Genomic DNA, 16,934 nt, shown 5'->3' with positions numbered 1-16,934 from the left:
GAAAATGTCATCAGTGAGCGAGCCCTGGGACCCTGGCTGGAGGTGGGGGGGCTGAGGGGCCCCCGAGGGCCTGTCATGGTAAGAATGCCTTCATTCTTGAAAAAGCATGCAGCCAGTAAAGTCTTAGGACCCCCCAGGCCAGTGATGAAGAATCAGTCTCCTTATTTATGTGGTGACAGCTTCTCCTCCTCTAATAATCACCAGAGCAGCTTCCAGCGGAGGCTTTTCCCCGAGGTCAGAAGGGGGGGTCGCGGTGTACTCACCCCAAAAAAAGTGTAATTGACCTGGAACCGTCCGACTCAGTCTCCACGTGTGAGTGACGACCCCGGAACTGCCCCCCTCTGATCTGACACAGAGTCCCCATGGGTGAGTGACGACCCCAGAACTGTCCCCCTCTGACCCCCCGGGACAAAGTCTCCACGTGTGAGTGACGACCCTGGAACGGCCCCCCTCTGATCTGACACAGATTCTCCACTGGTGAGTGACGACCCCCAGAACTGTCCCCTCTGACCCCTGGCACAGAGTCTCCACGGGTGAGTGACGACCCTGGAACTGTCCCCTCTGACCCCCGGCACAGAGTCTCCACAGGTGAGTGACGAACCCGGAACTGTCCCCTCTGACGCCCCGGCAGAAACTCTCCACGGGTGAGTGACGTCCCCGGAACTGTCCCCTCTGACCCCCCGACACAAACTCTCCACGGGTGAGTGCCGTCCCCAGAACTGTCCCCTCTGACCCCCGGCACAGAGTCTCCATGGGTGAGTGACGACCCCACAACTGTCCCACTCTGACCCCCTGGCACAGTCTCCACGGGTGAGTCATGCCCCTAGTACCATCCCCCTCTGATCCCCCAGCTCAGAGTGACGACCCGAGAACCAAAGTGGGTGATGCCCACCGTGCCAGCGACAGGTTCACTTTGCAGCTGGAAATGGCGCCATTATGTGGATAGAAAACAATGGCAGCCTCTATGGGGGAGGCAAATGTGTGACTCTACCCAAACCTAACTCTATATACTGTCTATGTTTCTGTCTTTGTGAGAGAGTTCCCCTCACTTCCTGTCTGAATGGACACACGGAGCTGCGGCTTGGCCCGGGTTCACTCATAGCAAGCTGTCTGCTGTGGGGGGCACTTCCCGGGAGGGCAGGGTCTGAAGAGCCGAAGAGGGACCCCAGAAGAGGAGGATCTGGGCTGCTCTGTACAAAACCATTACACAGAGCAGGTGAGTATATTAACAGGTTTGATATTTTTAAAAATTAAAAAAAGACGAGACTTTAATACCACTTTAAAGTGGTGTTGCCATTTAAAAAATAAAAAAATAATTAAAAGTCAGCAGCTACAAATCTGCAGCTGCTGACTTTTAATAAATCAGACACTTACCCGTCCCAGGGCCCAGCAGAGCCCCGCTCATCTCCCCCTCTGTTCGGCGGCGCCGGCATTGTAACTGTTGGCACCTGGCTGTGGCTTCACAGCTCGGCACCCACTGCGCATGCACGACCGGCGCTGCAATTGGCTGCGCAATCATCTGGGACCTGTCACGTGTCCCAGATGATTGACAAGAGGGAGGGGGCAGAGCTGAGCCCTTCTTGCGCTGAGGCGAAGTGATGTCACAAGCCCAGGCACTGAAGGAGGCAGACTACGAGGGACCCCCTAGCAACAGCCATTTAGAGGGGAGTTAAAAAAAATGCTTTTTTTTTTTCTCTGGCACATTCATGAATTTTTTTTTTTTTTGGTGCAACTCCACTTTAAGCTGCAACTTTCTGCAAATTTTGAGAGCGGAACCCACCTTCCTAGACTCTTGTTACGCAACCATTAAAGTGCCATTTCTGTTATGAGAGCAATATGGAGACGGATCTTGTGGAAATGCCACTTTCCGGGCAGCCATGCTGACCACAACAGAAAAAGTGTTCGGCCCTCACTGGCTGCTTGCTTCTTCCAGTCCAGTGACTCAAAGCGTTGATGGGAGTGACAGTCAGGTTGGTATTTTCAGGTGGTCTCTATGACTGGTATTCCTCATATCTGAGTGCTTTGTACATTTTGCCTTTCCAGGGACGGGGATAATGGGGGCGGAGCCATGCTTTCTCTGGTGTAGGCGTGGGCACAGAAGGTGATGAGTGACCACGCCTCCCTCCTTCGGGCGCTGGGCTCCATCCCCCACGAGCTCTACCTGTCGCTCTTCACTGCCACGTTCCTGGGGGAGAAGGCTCTGGTGTTGCAGGACCTGGTGCCCTTCCCCGTCCTCAGCTTCCAGGAGCTGCTACGAGTCCACCCCGGCCAGATCCACCTTTATTCCAGCTGGGAGTCCACGCAGACCGCCATACTGGGCATTGTAGCTTACCTGGGCAACGCAATGAGCCAAGACGATGGGGAGATTAAGGAGAGGTAAGTGACTAATCCCGCAGGAGGCTGTATGAGACTCCGGGGGGAGCTGGGATGGAGTCTGGGTGGGCTGAGTCGCATAGAGATCTCCCCATCAGAATCATCGGGGGAAACAATGCCATTGATAGTCTTCTGAAAAATAAGATTTTCCGTAAAACCTTTTTCTTGGAGTTCAGGAAAAAAAAAAAAATCTTCCACCACTGGGTTATACTGCCGCCTGAGATCCCACCTCTCTTCTACCCAGCATGCTTCAGGTTTGTGAGCAAGCAGTACTAGGGCCTAAAAACAGAGGAGAACAAGCAAGCAGCCAGTGAGGGCCGGGTGTCCCACAATGGACTCCAATAATATTTTTTTTTTACAGTAATTACAAAAATCCTGATTTCTTTCTTATCCAGTGAGGGACACAGATATTCTAAGGCCAGGATGCTCAGAAGCATCCAACTGAGGAGTAGGCAAGAGCCGCTCACAGGTCCAAGACAAATATAAAACTCAGCTGTAATATGGAAGTATTTGCAAGACAGATGACTGAATCAGAGCCGTGTGAGGAGAAGATCCAGAAAAAAAGAGGGACTACCACTAAGAAGAGGGAGGTCTCCGAGGATCAGTCTGTCATTCCCTACCAGGGCGAGAACCACTGTCAAGGGAAGGATGCTTCTTGAAGAACCTTGAGCTCAACCCAGGCAGAGAATGTCCCACTTGATTGGTGGATTGTTGGTGGTCTAACACAAGACATGCAAAGGACAACTAGACCAATGCCAAAAACAGTCCAGTGGTACAACACCCAGAAACAGGTCCCTAATGGAAAGCATGGTAGAACAAGACCATGGAGAACACCAGCCAGTCTACCTAAGAGAAGGCACAAGCCTGAAAACCCAAGCCCTGGGAATTAGGGAACATAGTCCCCTATGTGGTGATTTTTAGGTGATAGCTTCTCATTATTGAGAAATGCCGGGCGTGGTAACAGTTTCAGTGGAGGAAAGGCGTAGATCAGCTGGTACTGATCCCACAGAGCCACCAGCACGTCTGACGTGTCTGCCCACGGATCTCTTGTCCTAGACACGAATCTTGGCACCTTCCAATTGAGACAGGAGGCCAGAAGATCCACATCTGCTGTGCCCCACTTCAGCACAGTAACCTGAAAATCCCCGGATGCAATTGCCCATTCTCCTGGGTCCAGCAAAACCTCAAGATTCAGATAGTCCGCCTGCCAGTTCTCCACTCCCGGGATGTAAATGGCCGACAGGGCCAGTACGTGTCGCTCTGCCCACCTCAAGATCTGCGCCAGTTTTAAAAAAAATAGGAAATATTCAAAAAAAACGCAGATCTTGAGGTTTTGAATACTTTCAAGTGCAGAGGAGTATTCAGATTAAATAAAGTAACCACGATCCCGGTTGAGGGGACTCCTGCATTCAAGGATCCCATGGACAGGAAGGCCGAGGCAGTGGCTTGTTCCCTGTTTACGGTTGTGGGGTCAGCCGTACGACCAGTACTGGCATCCACACTTGTGTCGCAGACACTGACTGAGTGGGCAAAACTTTTGCACCACGAATTGGGAGAGCAACAGGCTTTTCCTGTCTGCATGGAACTAGCAGACCACCTACTGCAAGGCCTTAAGTACGTCTGTGACGCGGCTCTGGATACCCTCCCTCTGTTATCCAGGGCTTCAGTGTCAGCTGTGGTGCTGATTTGGCTAACATACTGGTCGGCTGACCAGGCATCCAAGAAAGCCCTAACGGATCTTCCCTTCCTTGGCAAGCAGCTCTTTGGAGCCTCTTTGGATGACATTATTAAAAATGCCACCGGTGGTAAGAGTACCTTACTGTAACAGGCCAGGAAAGCTACGGAGCAACGCCGTAGGCAAGGGCCCTCTTTTTCTGCTCACAAACGGCTTTTTTGTCCACCCGGAGCTTCGTCAAAACGTCCCCAGCCCGACAGGACGACCACGGACGGTCAAAAACATCTCTGGAACCGCAAGCCTACAAAGCCTGCGAACAAAAGTGCTACCGCATGAAGGTTTGCCCCCACCCATGTCTCGAGTGGGGGGGTCGCCTTCGGGAGTTTGCAGCCCGGTGGTCCTCTCGACTATCCGACCAATGGGTCTGCGATCTGATTTCCTCCGGGTACAAGATAGAGTTTCCCTCTTGGCCAGAAAACAGATTCTTCCCCTCCAGCATACCAGTATCCCCGGCTCGCCGGGAGGCCCTCTTGGGGGCAGTAAGAGACCTGCTGAGTCGCGGGGTGGTTGTACCGGTTCCGGAATCGAAACGCTTCCAGGGATTCTACTCAAATCTGTTTGTGGTTCCCATGAAGGAAGGGGTACGTCCAATCTTGGACCAAAAGCCCTCAATCACTTTGTAAAAGTGCAGAGGTTCAGAATGGAATCAGTTCGCTCAGTAGTTGCTGCACTCCATCAAGGGGACTCCCTGGCCTCCTTAGACATCCAGGATGCCTACCTGCACATACCCATATGCCTCCGGCATCAAAAGATTCTGCGGTTTGCAGGAGGGGAAGCTCACTACCAGTTTGTGGCTCTTCCGTTTGGTCTGACATCAGCCCCCGAGTCTTTACCAAGGTATTGGCTCCAGTTTTAGCGTTGCTATGGCAACGTGGGATCGCGATTGTAGGATACCTAGACGATCTCCTCCTGAGGGCATCTTCCGCCTTAGAATTGGAGGAGGATGTGCCGATCACCATGCAGACCCTGCAAGAAATGGGTGGCTGTTGAACCTAAAGAAGTCGGTGATTGTACCGACCCAGCGTCTGGAGTACCTAGGCTTGCTGCTGGACTCCATGGAAGCGAGGGTGTTTCTCCCTTCAGACAAGCTGCAGACTCTCAGATCTGTGGTAAAACTGGTTATGAACCGCAAGGTCATTGCTCTGTTTTTGCATGCAAGTACTGGGTCTCGTGGAAGCCTCCTTCGAGGCAGTACCTTATGCCCAGTTCCACACCAGAGTCCTGCAGAAGGAGATTTTGACAAAATGGGACAAATCTCAGTTGTCCCATCGTTCCTACCTCTGAAGTGGACAATGATAACAATGAATGCCAGTCTATCCGGCTGGGGGCGGAGTAATGGGGGTTCAGTCGGCTCAGGGCCTCTGGTCGACGGAAAAATCCAAGTTGGCGATCAATCTGCTCGAATTGAGTGCGATCAAACTGTGCCTCTCCACATGGCCGATGAGACTGCAAGGGCATCCGATCAGGATCCAGTCAGACAACGCCATGGCTGTGGCATACGTCAATCGCCAAGGGGGAACAAGAAGCTCAGCCGCTGCACGGGAGGTCGCTCACATACTTCAGTGGGCAGAGCGACATGTACTGGCCCTGTCAGCCATTTATATCCCGGGAGTGGAGAACTGGCAGGCGGACTATCTGAGTCGACAGATGCTGGACCCAGGAGAATGGGCATTGTATCCGAAGATATTCAGGTTACTGTGCTGAAGTGGGGCACAGCAGATGTGGATCTTCTGGCCTCCTGTCTCAATTGGAAGGTGCCAAGATTCGTGTCTAGGACAAGAGATCCGTGGGCAGACGCGTCAGACACGCTGGTGGCTCCGTGGGATCAGTACCAGCTGATCTACGCCTTTCCTCCACTGAAACTGTTACCACGCCTGCTTCGCAGAGTGGAAGCTGAGGGGATCGATCCCAGTGATACTGGTTGCCCCAGATTGGCCTCAGCATCCTTGGAACGCAGACCTAGTGCGCCTGGTGGCAGACGCTCCCTGGCGACTACCGTTGCAAGAGGACCTTCTGTCTCAATGTCCGATTCTCCATCCTGCTTTAACGGCATGGCTATTGAGAGCCAGGTGTTGAGGAGCCGGGGTCTGTCGGGGGAGGGGGTCCTTTAGACCCGGCATTTCTCAATAATGAGAACCTATCACCTAAAAATCATCACATAGGGGACTATGTTCCCTTGGGTTTTGAGGCTTGTGCCTTCTCTTAGGTAGACTGGCTGGTGTTCTCCATGGTCTTGTTGTACCATGCTTTCCATCAGGGACCTGTTTCTGGGTGTTGTACCACTGGACTGTTTTTTGGCATTGGTCTAGTTGTCCTTCGCATGTCTTGTGTTAGACCACCAACAATCCATCAATCCAGTGGGACATTCTCTGCCTGGGTTGAGCTCAAGGTTCTTCAAGAAGCATCCTTCCCTTGATAGTGGTTCTCGCCCTGATAGGGAATGACAGACTGATCCTCGGAGACAGTGGCGGACCGCCCATAGGGGGCGACCGGGCGCCGCCCCCCCCCCATCTCCCGGCAGTCACAAAAAAATTTAATGGCCCTTTAAAAAAAAAAAAAAAATGAAAAAAAGTCCTTAAGTGCACTGTGTATGAGCGCCGGACACAGTGCAGCGCTGGACACAGTGCACTATGTGAAGCGCCACGTCAACGCAATCACAAGATTGCAGACGCGGCACTTCATTTGCGGTGTTTTAACCCGCCTTGTGGTACAATTAAAAGTGCCGATCTGAATCCGCCCGGCGCCCATAGGTTTACTATGCTATGGGCTTTGAGTGACAGACTAGTTAGTCTGTCACTTCCGGTCTTCCCCTGTGTCAGACCAGTGCGCCGAGCAGAGGAGTGAACTCCTGCGCTATGAAACAACAAGGTAGATGCTGGAAATCCACAGGAGGGGGGCAGAGCTGAATGATTCCATTGACAGCCAAACGAGGCACAGCAACAACAGTGGAGATATTAGAATCACTGAGGATCACACAAGGCTGGTCTCCTTATTTCTACAGGATGGATGGAGGGGGAGGTTTCACACGGGCTGTGAGTTTATCAAGTGCTGATCCTCAGTGCTTCTATTATCTCCACTGGTGTTGCTGTGTCTCGGTTTGGCAGTGTCAGTGGAGGCTCTGTGAAACACTCTGTCCATATGAAGCCTCCCCCCACCCACCCATCCCTCTGTCCCTGATTCATCCCACCCACCATCTCTCTGTCCCTGATCCCTGATCCATCCCACCCACCCACCATCACTCTGTCCCTGATTCATCCCACCCACCAGCTCTCTGTCCCTGATCCCTGATCCATCCCACCCACCATCCCTCTGTCCCTGATTCATCCCACCCACCAGCTCTCTGTCCCTGATCCATCCCACCCACCCACCATCCTTCTGTCCCTGATCCATCCCACCCACCATCTCTCTGTCCCTGATCCATCCCACCCACCATCCTTCTGTCCCTGATCCATCCCACCTACCATCTCTCTGTCCCTGCTCCATCCCACCCACCATCCCTCTGTCCCTGATCCATCCCACCAACCATATCTCTGTCCCTGATCCATCCCACCCACCATCTCTCTGTCCCTAATCCATCCCACCTACCATCTCTCTGTCCCTGGTCCATCCCACCCACCATCTCTCTGTCCCTGATCCATCCCACCGTCCTTCTGTCCCTGATCCATCCCACCTACCATCTCTCTGTCCCTGGTCTATCCCACCAACCATACCTCTGTCCCTGATCCATCCCACCCACCATCTCTCTGTCCCTGATCCAGCCCACCATTCTTCTGTCCCTGGTCCATCCCACCCACCATCTCTCTGTCCCTGATCCATCCCACCAACCATATCTCTGTCCCTGATCCATCCCACCCACCATCTCTCTGTCCCTGATCCATCCCACCGTCCTTCTGTCCCTGATCCATCCCACCTACCATCTCTCTGTCCCTGGTCCATCCCACCCACCATCTCTCTGTCCCTGATCCATCCCACCAACCATATCTCTGTCCCTGATCCATCCCACCCACCATCTCTCTGTCCCTGATCCATCCCACCATCCTTCTGTCCCTGGTCCATCCCACCCACCATCTCTCTGTCCCTGATCCATCCTACCCAACATCTCTGTCCCTGATCCATCCCACCATCCTTCTGTCCCTGATCCATCCCACCCATCCATCCCTCTGTCCCCGATCCATCCCACCCATCCATCCCTCTGTCCCTGATCCATCCCACCCACCTATCCCTCTGTCCCTGATCCATCCCACCATCCTTCTGTCCCTGATCCATCCACCCATCCCTCTGTCCCTGATCCATCCCACCCACCCATACCTCTGTCCATGATCCATCCCACCCACCATCCCCCTGTCCCTGATCCATCCCACCACCCCTCTGTCCCTGATCCATCCCTCTGTCCCTGATCCCATCCCACCCACCACTGATCCAACTCCCCACCCCACCTCCATCCCTCTGTCTCTGATCATCACCATCCCTCTGATCCCACCACCAAAGGCAAACATGTAAGATATTGCATTATTGCAGTCACTAAATGTGATGACTGTATTTGTTTTATTTTATTAGGCTTTCTTGTACTTCATTGTCTGCGGTGACCTCTGCCTATTGCTGTTTCCCGAGCACCTTTTTTGTGTTTCCTGTTTTTTTTTCTCTGGTGAACGAGGACTGTGGCTGGGCTGTCAGACATATTGATGTGTCATTAGAACCTGGTGTATAATGTAGAGCCTGGTATATGATGTACAGAGCCCTGTCTATAATGTAGAGCCTGGTATATGATGTACTACAGGGGACGGAGTTGGTGGATTCTATAATGGGTGGGGCTTATGAGAAGTGGGATGGGTCAAAAGGGTGGGCGTGGTCTAGCGCCCCCCCATCTTAAAACTTCACCAGCCGCCACTGCTCGGAGTCCTCCCTCTTCTTAGTGGTAGTCCCTCTTTTTGGCCAGATCTTCTCCTCATACGGCTCTGATTCAGTCATCTGTCTTGCAAATACTTCCATATTACAGCTGAGTTTTATATTTGTCTTGGACCTGTGAGCGGCTCTTGCCTACTCCTCAGTTGGATGCTTCTGAGCGTCCTGGCCTTAGAATCTCTGTGTCCCTCACTGGATAAGAAAGAAATCAGGATTTTTGTACTTACTGTAAAAAAAAAAAATTATTGGAGTCCATTGTGGGACACTGCTTGCTCACAAACCTAAAGCATGCTGGGTAGAAGAGAGGTGTGATCTCAGGCGGCAGTATAACCCAGTGGTGGAAGATTTTCTGTTTCCCTGAACTCCAAGAAAAAGGTTTTACGGCAAATCTTATTTTTCAGAAGACTATCAATGGCATTGTTTCCCCCAATGATTCTGATGGGGAGATCTCTATGCGACTCAGCCCCCCCAGACTCCATCCCAGCTCCCCCCGGAGTCTCATAATTCCTCCTGCGGGATTAGTCACTTACCTCTCCTTACTCACCCCGTTGTCTTGGCTCATTGCATTGCCCAGGTAAGCTAAAATGCCCAGTATGGCCGTCTGCGTGGACTCCCAGCTGGAATGAAGGTGGATCTGGCTGGGGTGGACTCGTAGCAGCTCCTGGAAGCTGAGGACGGGGAAGGGCACCAGAGCCTTCTCCCCCAGGAAGGTGGCAGTGAAGAGCGACAGGTAGAGCTCATGGGGGATGGAGTCCAGCGCCCGAAGGAGGGAGGCGTGGTCAATCAGCACCTTCTGTGCACACGCCTTTTTTTTTTTTTTTTTTTTTTTTTTTTTTTTTTTTTATTGAAAAAGCCCATGGCGTGCAAACACACCCAAAAAACTTCCACCCGGTGCATAAAAAAAGTGCACACACATAAAGAGTGACACACTAAAAAGTGCAGACGGGTGTCTGATGTCCTCCAAAAGAAGGACCATACCCTGATCCCCCGGGGCGTTAGGCTCCAGACAGGGACTGAGGTACCAGACTCAACAAGTGGGACCCGGACGAAACCGGAATCCCTCCTTTCCCCGGGAGGACTGCCGAAACAGAACCTCCTAGGTACTTGGTACTGTGGGGGCTTCCCCGAAGGTAGGCCCCCCCTCATGGGGATTGGACCAAGCCAGAAGGCCTATGTCCGCTCCCCCACAAGACGTTCAGGATTGGTCCGAGGACCGACACCCTACTAATCAAACGTGAAAGTGACAGACGTGACAAGACACACACAAATAAAATAAATAAAAAGTGAGGAAAGGGATAGTGAAGAGGAGAGTGAAAGTGACCATTGTGTAATACAATGGCCGGCCCTCCGGCCAGGAATCAAAAATTCCTCTGGTCCTAGCCAAAAGGCCGGGCCCTAGAGGCAGGTGTGAAAAAGCGTGTTAATGGTGACGTGACCTAGGTGCCTAAATCAAAGTGCAGGACGCACAGTGAAAGAAGGCACCCCTGGACTGCCACTCCAGGGGCACATCACCATGGGCTTTCCAACAAAAGCAACCCCGGCCCCCCAGCCCAGACCACAACAGCCCCCACCCTAGTCAGGAAGGTATGGAGATCCAGGAGCTTAGTGAGACCCTTTACCATCAGGTCCACCCTCACTCCCATCACTCCCACCTAATTACATCCAGGACGTACTGGCCGCTCCCCCGACCGGAAAGGGGAACAAGCGTTCCAGTCCCGAAGAACTGACCGGAGCTAAAGCTGCCACAATCCAGGCCAAAAGGCCAGGGCCCCCTCCCCTGGCTTCGACCAAGCGGTTCTCCGTCCCCATCAGAAGGCTTCCCTTTCGGCTACGAACCGCTCCAGGTCACCTTTACACCAGCAGGCTTTGCATAGCAACCGCCAACCCTGCTCCACCTCGCCGTAGAACAGGGACGGAAGCAAGCGCCACCTCCTGGTAACTGATAAGAACAGATACTACACTTGATCTTAGCCAAAAGGCCGAGAAGAACCCCATTGTCTTGGCTCATTGCGTTGCCCAGGTAAGCTACAATGCCCAGTATGTCCGTCTGCGTGGACTCCCAGCTGGAATGAAGGTGGATCTGGCTGGGGTGGACTCGTAGCAGCTCCTGGAAGCTGAGGACGGGGAAGGGCACCAGGTCCTGCAGCACCAGAGCCTTCTCCCCCAGGAAGGTGGCAGTGAAGAGCGACAGGTAGAGCTCGTGGTGGATGGAGTCCAGCGCCCGAAGGAGGGAGGCGTGGTCACTCATCACCTTCTGTGCACACGCCTACACCAGAGAAAGCATGGCTCCGCCCCCCATTATCCCCTTCCCTGGAAAGGCAAAATGTACACAGCACACAGATATGAGGAATACCAGTCATAGAGACCACCTGAAAATACCAACCTGGCTGTCACTCCCATCAACGCTTTGAGTCACTGGCCTGGAAGAAGCAAGCAGCCAGTGAGGGCCGAACACTTTTTCTGTTGTGGTCAGCATGGCTGCCCGAAAAGTGGCATTTCCACAAGATCCGTCTCCATATTGCTCTCATAACAGAAATGACACTTTAATGGTTGCATAACAAGAGTCTAGGAAGGTGGGTTCCGCTCTCAAAATTTGCAGAAAGTTGCAACTTAAAGTGGAGTTGCACCTAAAAAAAAATAAAAAATTCATGAATGTGCCAAAGAAAAAAAAAAAGTGGATTTTTTTTTAACCCCCCTCTAAATGGCTGTTGCTAGGGGGTCCCTCGTAGTCTGCCTCCTTCAGTGCCTGGGCTCGTGACATCACTTCGCCTCAGAGCAAGAAGGGCTCAGCTCCGCCCCCTCCCTCTTGTCAATCACCTGGGACACATGACAGGTCCCAGATGATTGCGCAGCCAATTGCAGCGTCGGTCGTGCATGCGCAGTGGGTGCCGAGCTGTGAAGCCACAGCCAGGTGCCCACAGTTACAATGCCGGTGCCGCCGAACAGAGGGGGAGATGAGCGGGGCTCTGCTGGGGCAGGTAAGTGTCTGATTTATTAAAAGTCAGCAGCTGCAGATTTGTAGCTGCTGACTTTTAATTTTTTTTTTTTTTTTTAAATGGCAACACCACTTTAAAGAGGTATTAAAGTCTCGTCTTTTTTTAATTTTTAAAAATATCAAACCTGTTAATATACTCACCTGCTCTGTGTAATGGTTTTGTACAGAGCAGCCTGGATCCTCCTCTTCTGGGGTCCCTCTTCGGCTCTCCAAGCTCCCGGGAAGTGCCCCCCACAGCAGGCAGCTTGCTATGAGTGAACCCGAGCCGAGCTGCAGCTCTATGTGTCCATTCAGACAGGAAGTGAGGGGAACTCTCTCACAAAGACAGAAACATAGACAGTATATAGAGTTAGGTTTGGGTGGAGTCACACATTTGCCTCCCCCCATAGAGGCTGCCATTGTTTTCTATCCACGTAATGGCACCATTTTCAGCTGCAAAGTGAACCTGTCACTGGCACGGTGGGCATCACCCACTTTGGTTCTCGGGTCGTCACTCTGAGCTGGGGGATCAGAGGGGGACGGTACTAGGGGCATGACTCACCCGTGGAGACTGTGCCAGGGGGTCAGAGTGGGACAGTTGCGGGGTCGTCACTCACCCGTGGAGACTCTGTGCCGGGGGTCAGAGGGGGACAGTTCTAGGGTCGTCACTCACCCGTGGAGACTGTGCCGGGGGTCAGAGGGGGACAGTTCTGGGGTCGTCACTCACCCGTGGAGACTCTGTGCCAGATCAGAGGGGGGCGGTTCCGGGGTCGTCACTCACACGTGGAGACTCTGTGCCAGGGGTCAGAGGGGGACAGTTCCGGGGTCGTCACTCACCCGTGGAGACTCTGTGCTGGGGGTCAGAGGGGGGGTCATACCAGGGTCGTCACTCACACGTGGAGACTTTGTGCCGGGGGGACAGTTCTGGGGTCGTCACTCACCCGTGGAGACTCTGTGTCAGATGAGAGGGGGGCGGTTCCGGGGTCGCCACTCACATGTGGAGACTTTGTGCCGGGAGGTTAGAGGGGGACGGTTCTGGGGTCGTCACTCACCCGTGGAGACTCTGTGCCGGGGGTGGGCGGTTTTGGGGTCGTCACTCACCCGTGGAGACTGAGTCGGACGGTTCCAGGTCAATTACACTTTTTTTGGGGTGAGTACACTGCGACCCCCCCCTTCTGACCCCGGGGCAAAGCCTCTGGTGATTATTAGAGGAGGAGAAGCTGTCACCACATAAATAAGGAGACTGATTCTTTATCACTGGCCTGGGGGGGTCCTAAGACTTCACTGGCTGCATTCTTATCATGACAGGTCCTCGGGGGGCCCCTCAGCCCCCCCCCACCTCCAGCCAGGATCCCAGGGCTCGCTCACCGATGACATCTTCTGGAATCCCCTTCCTGATTGGTGGAAGGAAGTGAAAGTCTCGCCCATGGGGCGCAGTGTTCGGTGTTGGCGGCAGGTGGCGCTGTCAGGCATTCACATAGGACACCGGCGTCCTATCATATTGTGTCCCTCATCTTATAGTGGCCGCTGGGTACAGCGCAAGCGCAGTACACAGATTCCGACACTAGCCGAAGATGAACGGCGCCTAACGATATATTCGGCGACGCAGTTTGCTACGGAAGTGACATTCTGTCGCCGCCATCTTGCTACACCCCACACTCCTACACAGTAGGGATACACTAAGAAGGGGGGAAGAGGCCATGTTGTTACACCAACCGGAGTTTTCATTTCAGACGTATTTATAACAGTAAAGTCAGTATGTATAGTGAAATAAAGGACAACATCTCCGCTTCCCCCCTTCTTAGTGAATCAATACTGTGGACGAGTGTGGGGTGTAGAAAGATGGCGGCGACGGAACGTCACTTCCGTGGCAAACTGCGATGGTCGCAGACTATGTCGTTACACCAGTGTTCTTTCAGATTAGGAAACCTATTGGAATTGGAACGCATGCGCAGTAAGCATCTATTGCATACTTTCACTTTCGTTACATTTCTCGTTCATCACAATACAATGGCGGAGACTATAAATCACCGCCCGTGAGAGAGGGGGAGCGCCACCTACCGGCCACACTCGGCACTGCACATTAGACAGACATCACAGAGTTATGTGCGCGCCACCTGCCGGCCGCAATGCGGTATTGCACCCCTATACAGCGCAAAGGCTTGTATCACTACCTGAGAGTGAGAGAGCGCCACCTAGTAATCATATCCGGTACTGCACCTCTCTTTCTGTGCCCAGGCAGAATATCATAATAAAATAAAAATAATAATAAATACAAAATGTTAAATGCATAATTAAAATGTAATAAATAACAAATAATTAAACGTAATAACCAATCATAATAAAAAATGAATAAACAATAATAATAGTAAAAAAAGCAAATTATTGTTTTATAATAATATAATTATAATAATTAAAATTTAATAATGAATACAATTTTATAAATATTATTAATACACAAACAATAATAAACGACAGAATACAATATATCACTGCCTACCGCCAACTAGATGGGGGGGGGGTACTTTATATGGTCCTCTGAAGGGTACTTTGTACCATCTGTTGGCCACACTCGGTATTGCACTACAAAGTACAAAGGCCGATATTATTTATCACTGCCACCTGGCGGCTACAATGAGGTACTGCACCTCCACACAGTTCAATGATAGATTATTTTATATTACTGCCTAAGAGAAGAGTGGGGGAGAGATCGCCACCTCTCAGAAATATCTGATACTGCAACCCCCCCCCCAGTACAAAAGCTGATTTCAGTAAGGGAGCGGGGGGCGCCATCTACCGGACAAAGCCAGTGCTGCACTTCTAAAGTAGGACAACAAAATATTTTACAGCATCTTCCTTACTACACAGTTGCCATCCTACTGTATAGGGGGTGCCGTACCACATAGTGGCTACAATAGAGGTGGCGCTCGACTATGCGGTACTGCACCCCTATACAGTACAATGAACTATGAGAGAGAGCGCCACCTGCTGGCTACATCTGGTACTGCACCCCCTTTCCCGTGTAAGGAATCAATGCCTGACAGCGTCACCTGCCGGCAACACTGGACACTGCCCCCATGGGCGAGACTTTCAATTCCTTCCTCCAATCAGGAAGGGGATTCCAGAGGATGTCATCAGTGAGTGGGCCCTGGGAGCCTGGCTGGAGGTGGGGGGGCTGAGGTGCCCCTGAGGGCCTGTCATGGTAAGAATGCCTTCATTCTGGAACAAGCATGCAGACAGTGAAGTCTTAGGACCCCCCCGGGTAGTGATGAAGGATCAGTCTCCTTATTTATGTGTTGACAGCTTCTCCTCCTCTAATACCCACCAGAGCAGCTTCCAGCGGAGGCTTTTCCCCCCGGGGTCAGAAGGGGGGGCCGCAATGTACTCACCCCCAAAAAAATTGACCTGGAACCGTCTGACTCAGTCTCCATGGGTGAGTGACGACCCCAGAACCACCCCCCTCTGACCCCCCGGCACAAAGTCTCCACGTGTGAGTGACGACCCAAAAACCGCCCCCCTCTGACCCCCGCCACAGAGTCTCCACGGGTGAGTGATGACCCCAGAACCGCCCCCTCTGACCCCCCGGCACAAAGTCTCCACGTGTGAGTGACGACCCCAAAACCGCCCCCCCCCCTCTGACCCCCCGGCACAAAGTCTCCACGGGTGAGTGACGACCCCAGAACCATCCCCCTCTGACCCCCCGGCACAAAGTCTCCACGGGTGAGTGACGACCCCAGAACCACCCCCCTCTGACCCCGGCACAGAGTCTCCACGGGTGAGTGACGACCCCAGAACTCTCCCCCTCTGACCCCCCGGCACAGAGTCTCCACGAGTGAGTGACGACCCCAGAATCGTCCCCCTCTGACCACTGGCACAGAGTCTCCATGGGTGAGTGACGACCCCAGAACCGTCCCCCTCTGACCCCTGGCACAGAGTCTCCACGGGTGAGTGACGACCCCAGAACCACCCCCCTCTGACCCCCAGCACAGAGTCTCCACAGGTGAGTCATGACCCCAGAACCGCCCCCCTCGGATCCCCCAGCTCAGAGTCTCACGGGTGAGTGATGACCCGCGAACCGAAGCGGGTGATGCCCACCGTGCCAGTGACAGGTTCACTTTGCAGCTGGAAATGGTGCCATTATGTGGATAGAAAACAATGGCAGCCTCTATGGGGGGAGGCAAATGTGTGACTCCACACAAACCTAACTCTATATACTGTCTATGTTTCTGTCTTTGTGAGAGAGTTCCCCTCATTTCCTGTCTGAATGGACACACAGAGCTGCGGTACGGCTCGGGTTCACTCATAGCAAGCTGCATGCTGTGGGGGGCACTTCCCGGAAGGGCAGGGCCTTGAGAGCCGAAGAGGGACCCCAGAAGAGGAGGCTCCTGGCTGCTCTGTACAAAACCATTACACAGAGCAGGTGAGTATATTAACAGACTTTAATATCACTTTAAAGTGGTGTTACCATTGAAAAAAAAAATTAAAAGTCAGCAGCTACAAATACTGCAGCTGCTGACTTTTAATAAATCGTACACTTACCTGTCCCAGGGTCCAGCGATGCGGGTCGAAGCCCCCGCTCGTCTCCCCCTCTGTTCGGCGGCTCTGGCATTGTAACTGTGGGCATCTGGCTGTGGCTTCACAGCCGGGCACCCACTGCGTATACACAACCGGCACCACGATTGGCTGCACAATCATCTGGGACCTGTCACGTGTCCCAGATGATTGACAAGAGGGAGGGGGCAGAGCTGAGCCCTTCCTGCGCTGAGGGGAAGTGATGTCACCAGCCCAGGCACTGAAGGAGGCAGACTATGAGGGGCCCCCTAGCAACAGCCATTTAGAGGGGAGTTAAAGCGGGGTTCCACTGTCTCCAACATCTTTTTTTTTTTTGCAAAATGACAATGATTAACATGTTTAATTATATCACTCACTTATTCTGTTTTCAAATACTTC

General features: G+C 52.7%; 1 protein-coding gene and 1 pseudogene across 1 annotated transcript in view; one reads left to right on the top strand and one right to left on the bottom strand.

Moving 5' to 3' along the window:
* Positions 1 to 2,104: 2,104 nt before the first annotated feature.
* Positions 2,105 to 16,934, top strand: part of LOC143998125 (ALS2 C-terminal-like protein) — a 67,791-nt gene continuing 52,961 nt past the window's right edge. The window contains exon 1 of the mRNA XM_077493868.1: positions 2,105 to 2,376. Coding sequence (XP_077349994.1) covers positions 2,105 to 2,376 — 272 coding nt within the window. The remainder of the gene's footprint in view (positions 2,377 to 16,934) is intronic.
* Positions 10,822 to 11,001, bottom strand: LOC143999797 (U2 spliceosomal RNA; annotated as a pseudogene).

Source organism: Lithobates pipiens, unplaced genomic scaffold, assembly GCF_037356315.1.
Source record: "Lithobates pipiens isolate NorthernLeopardFrog02 unplaced genomic scaffold, aLitPip1_a1.2 Scaffold_19, whole genome shotgun sequence".
In the NCBI taxonomy this organism is placed as follows: Eukaryota; Metazoa; Chordata; class Amphibia; order Anura; family Ranidae; genus Lithobates; species Lithobates pipiens.
This window is presented reverse-complemented; position numbering and strand designations above follow the sequence as displayed.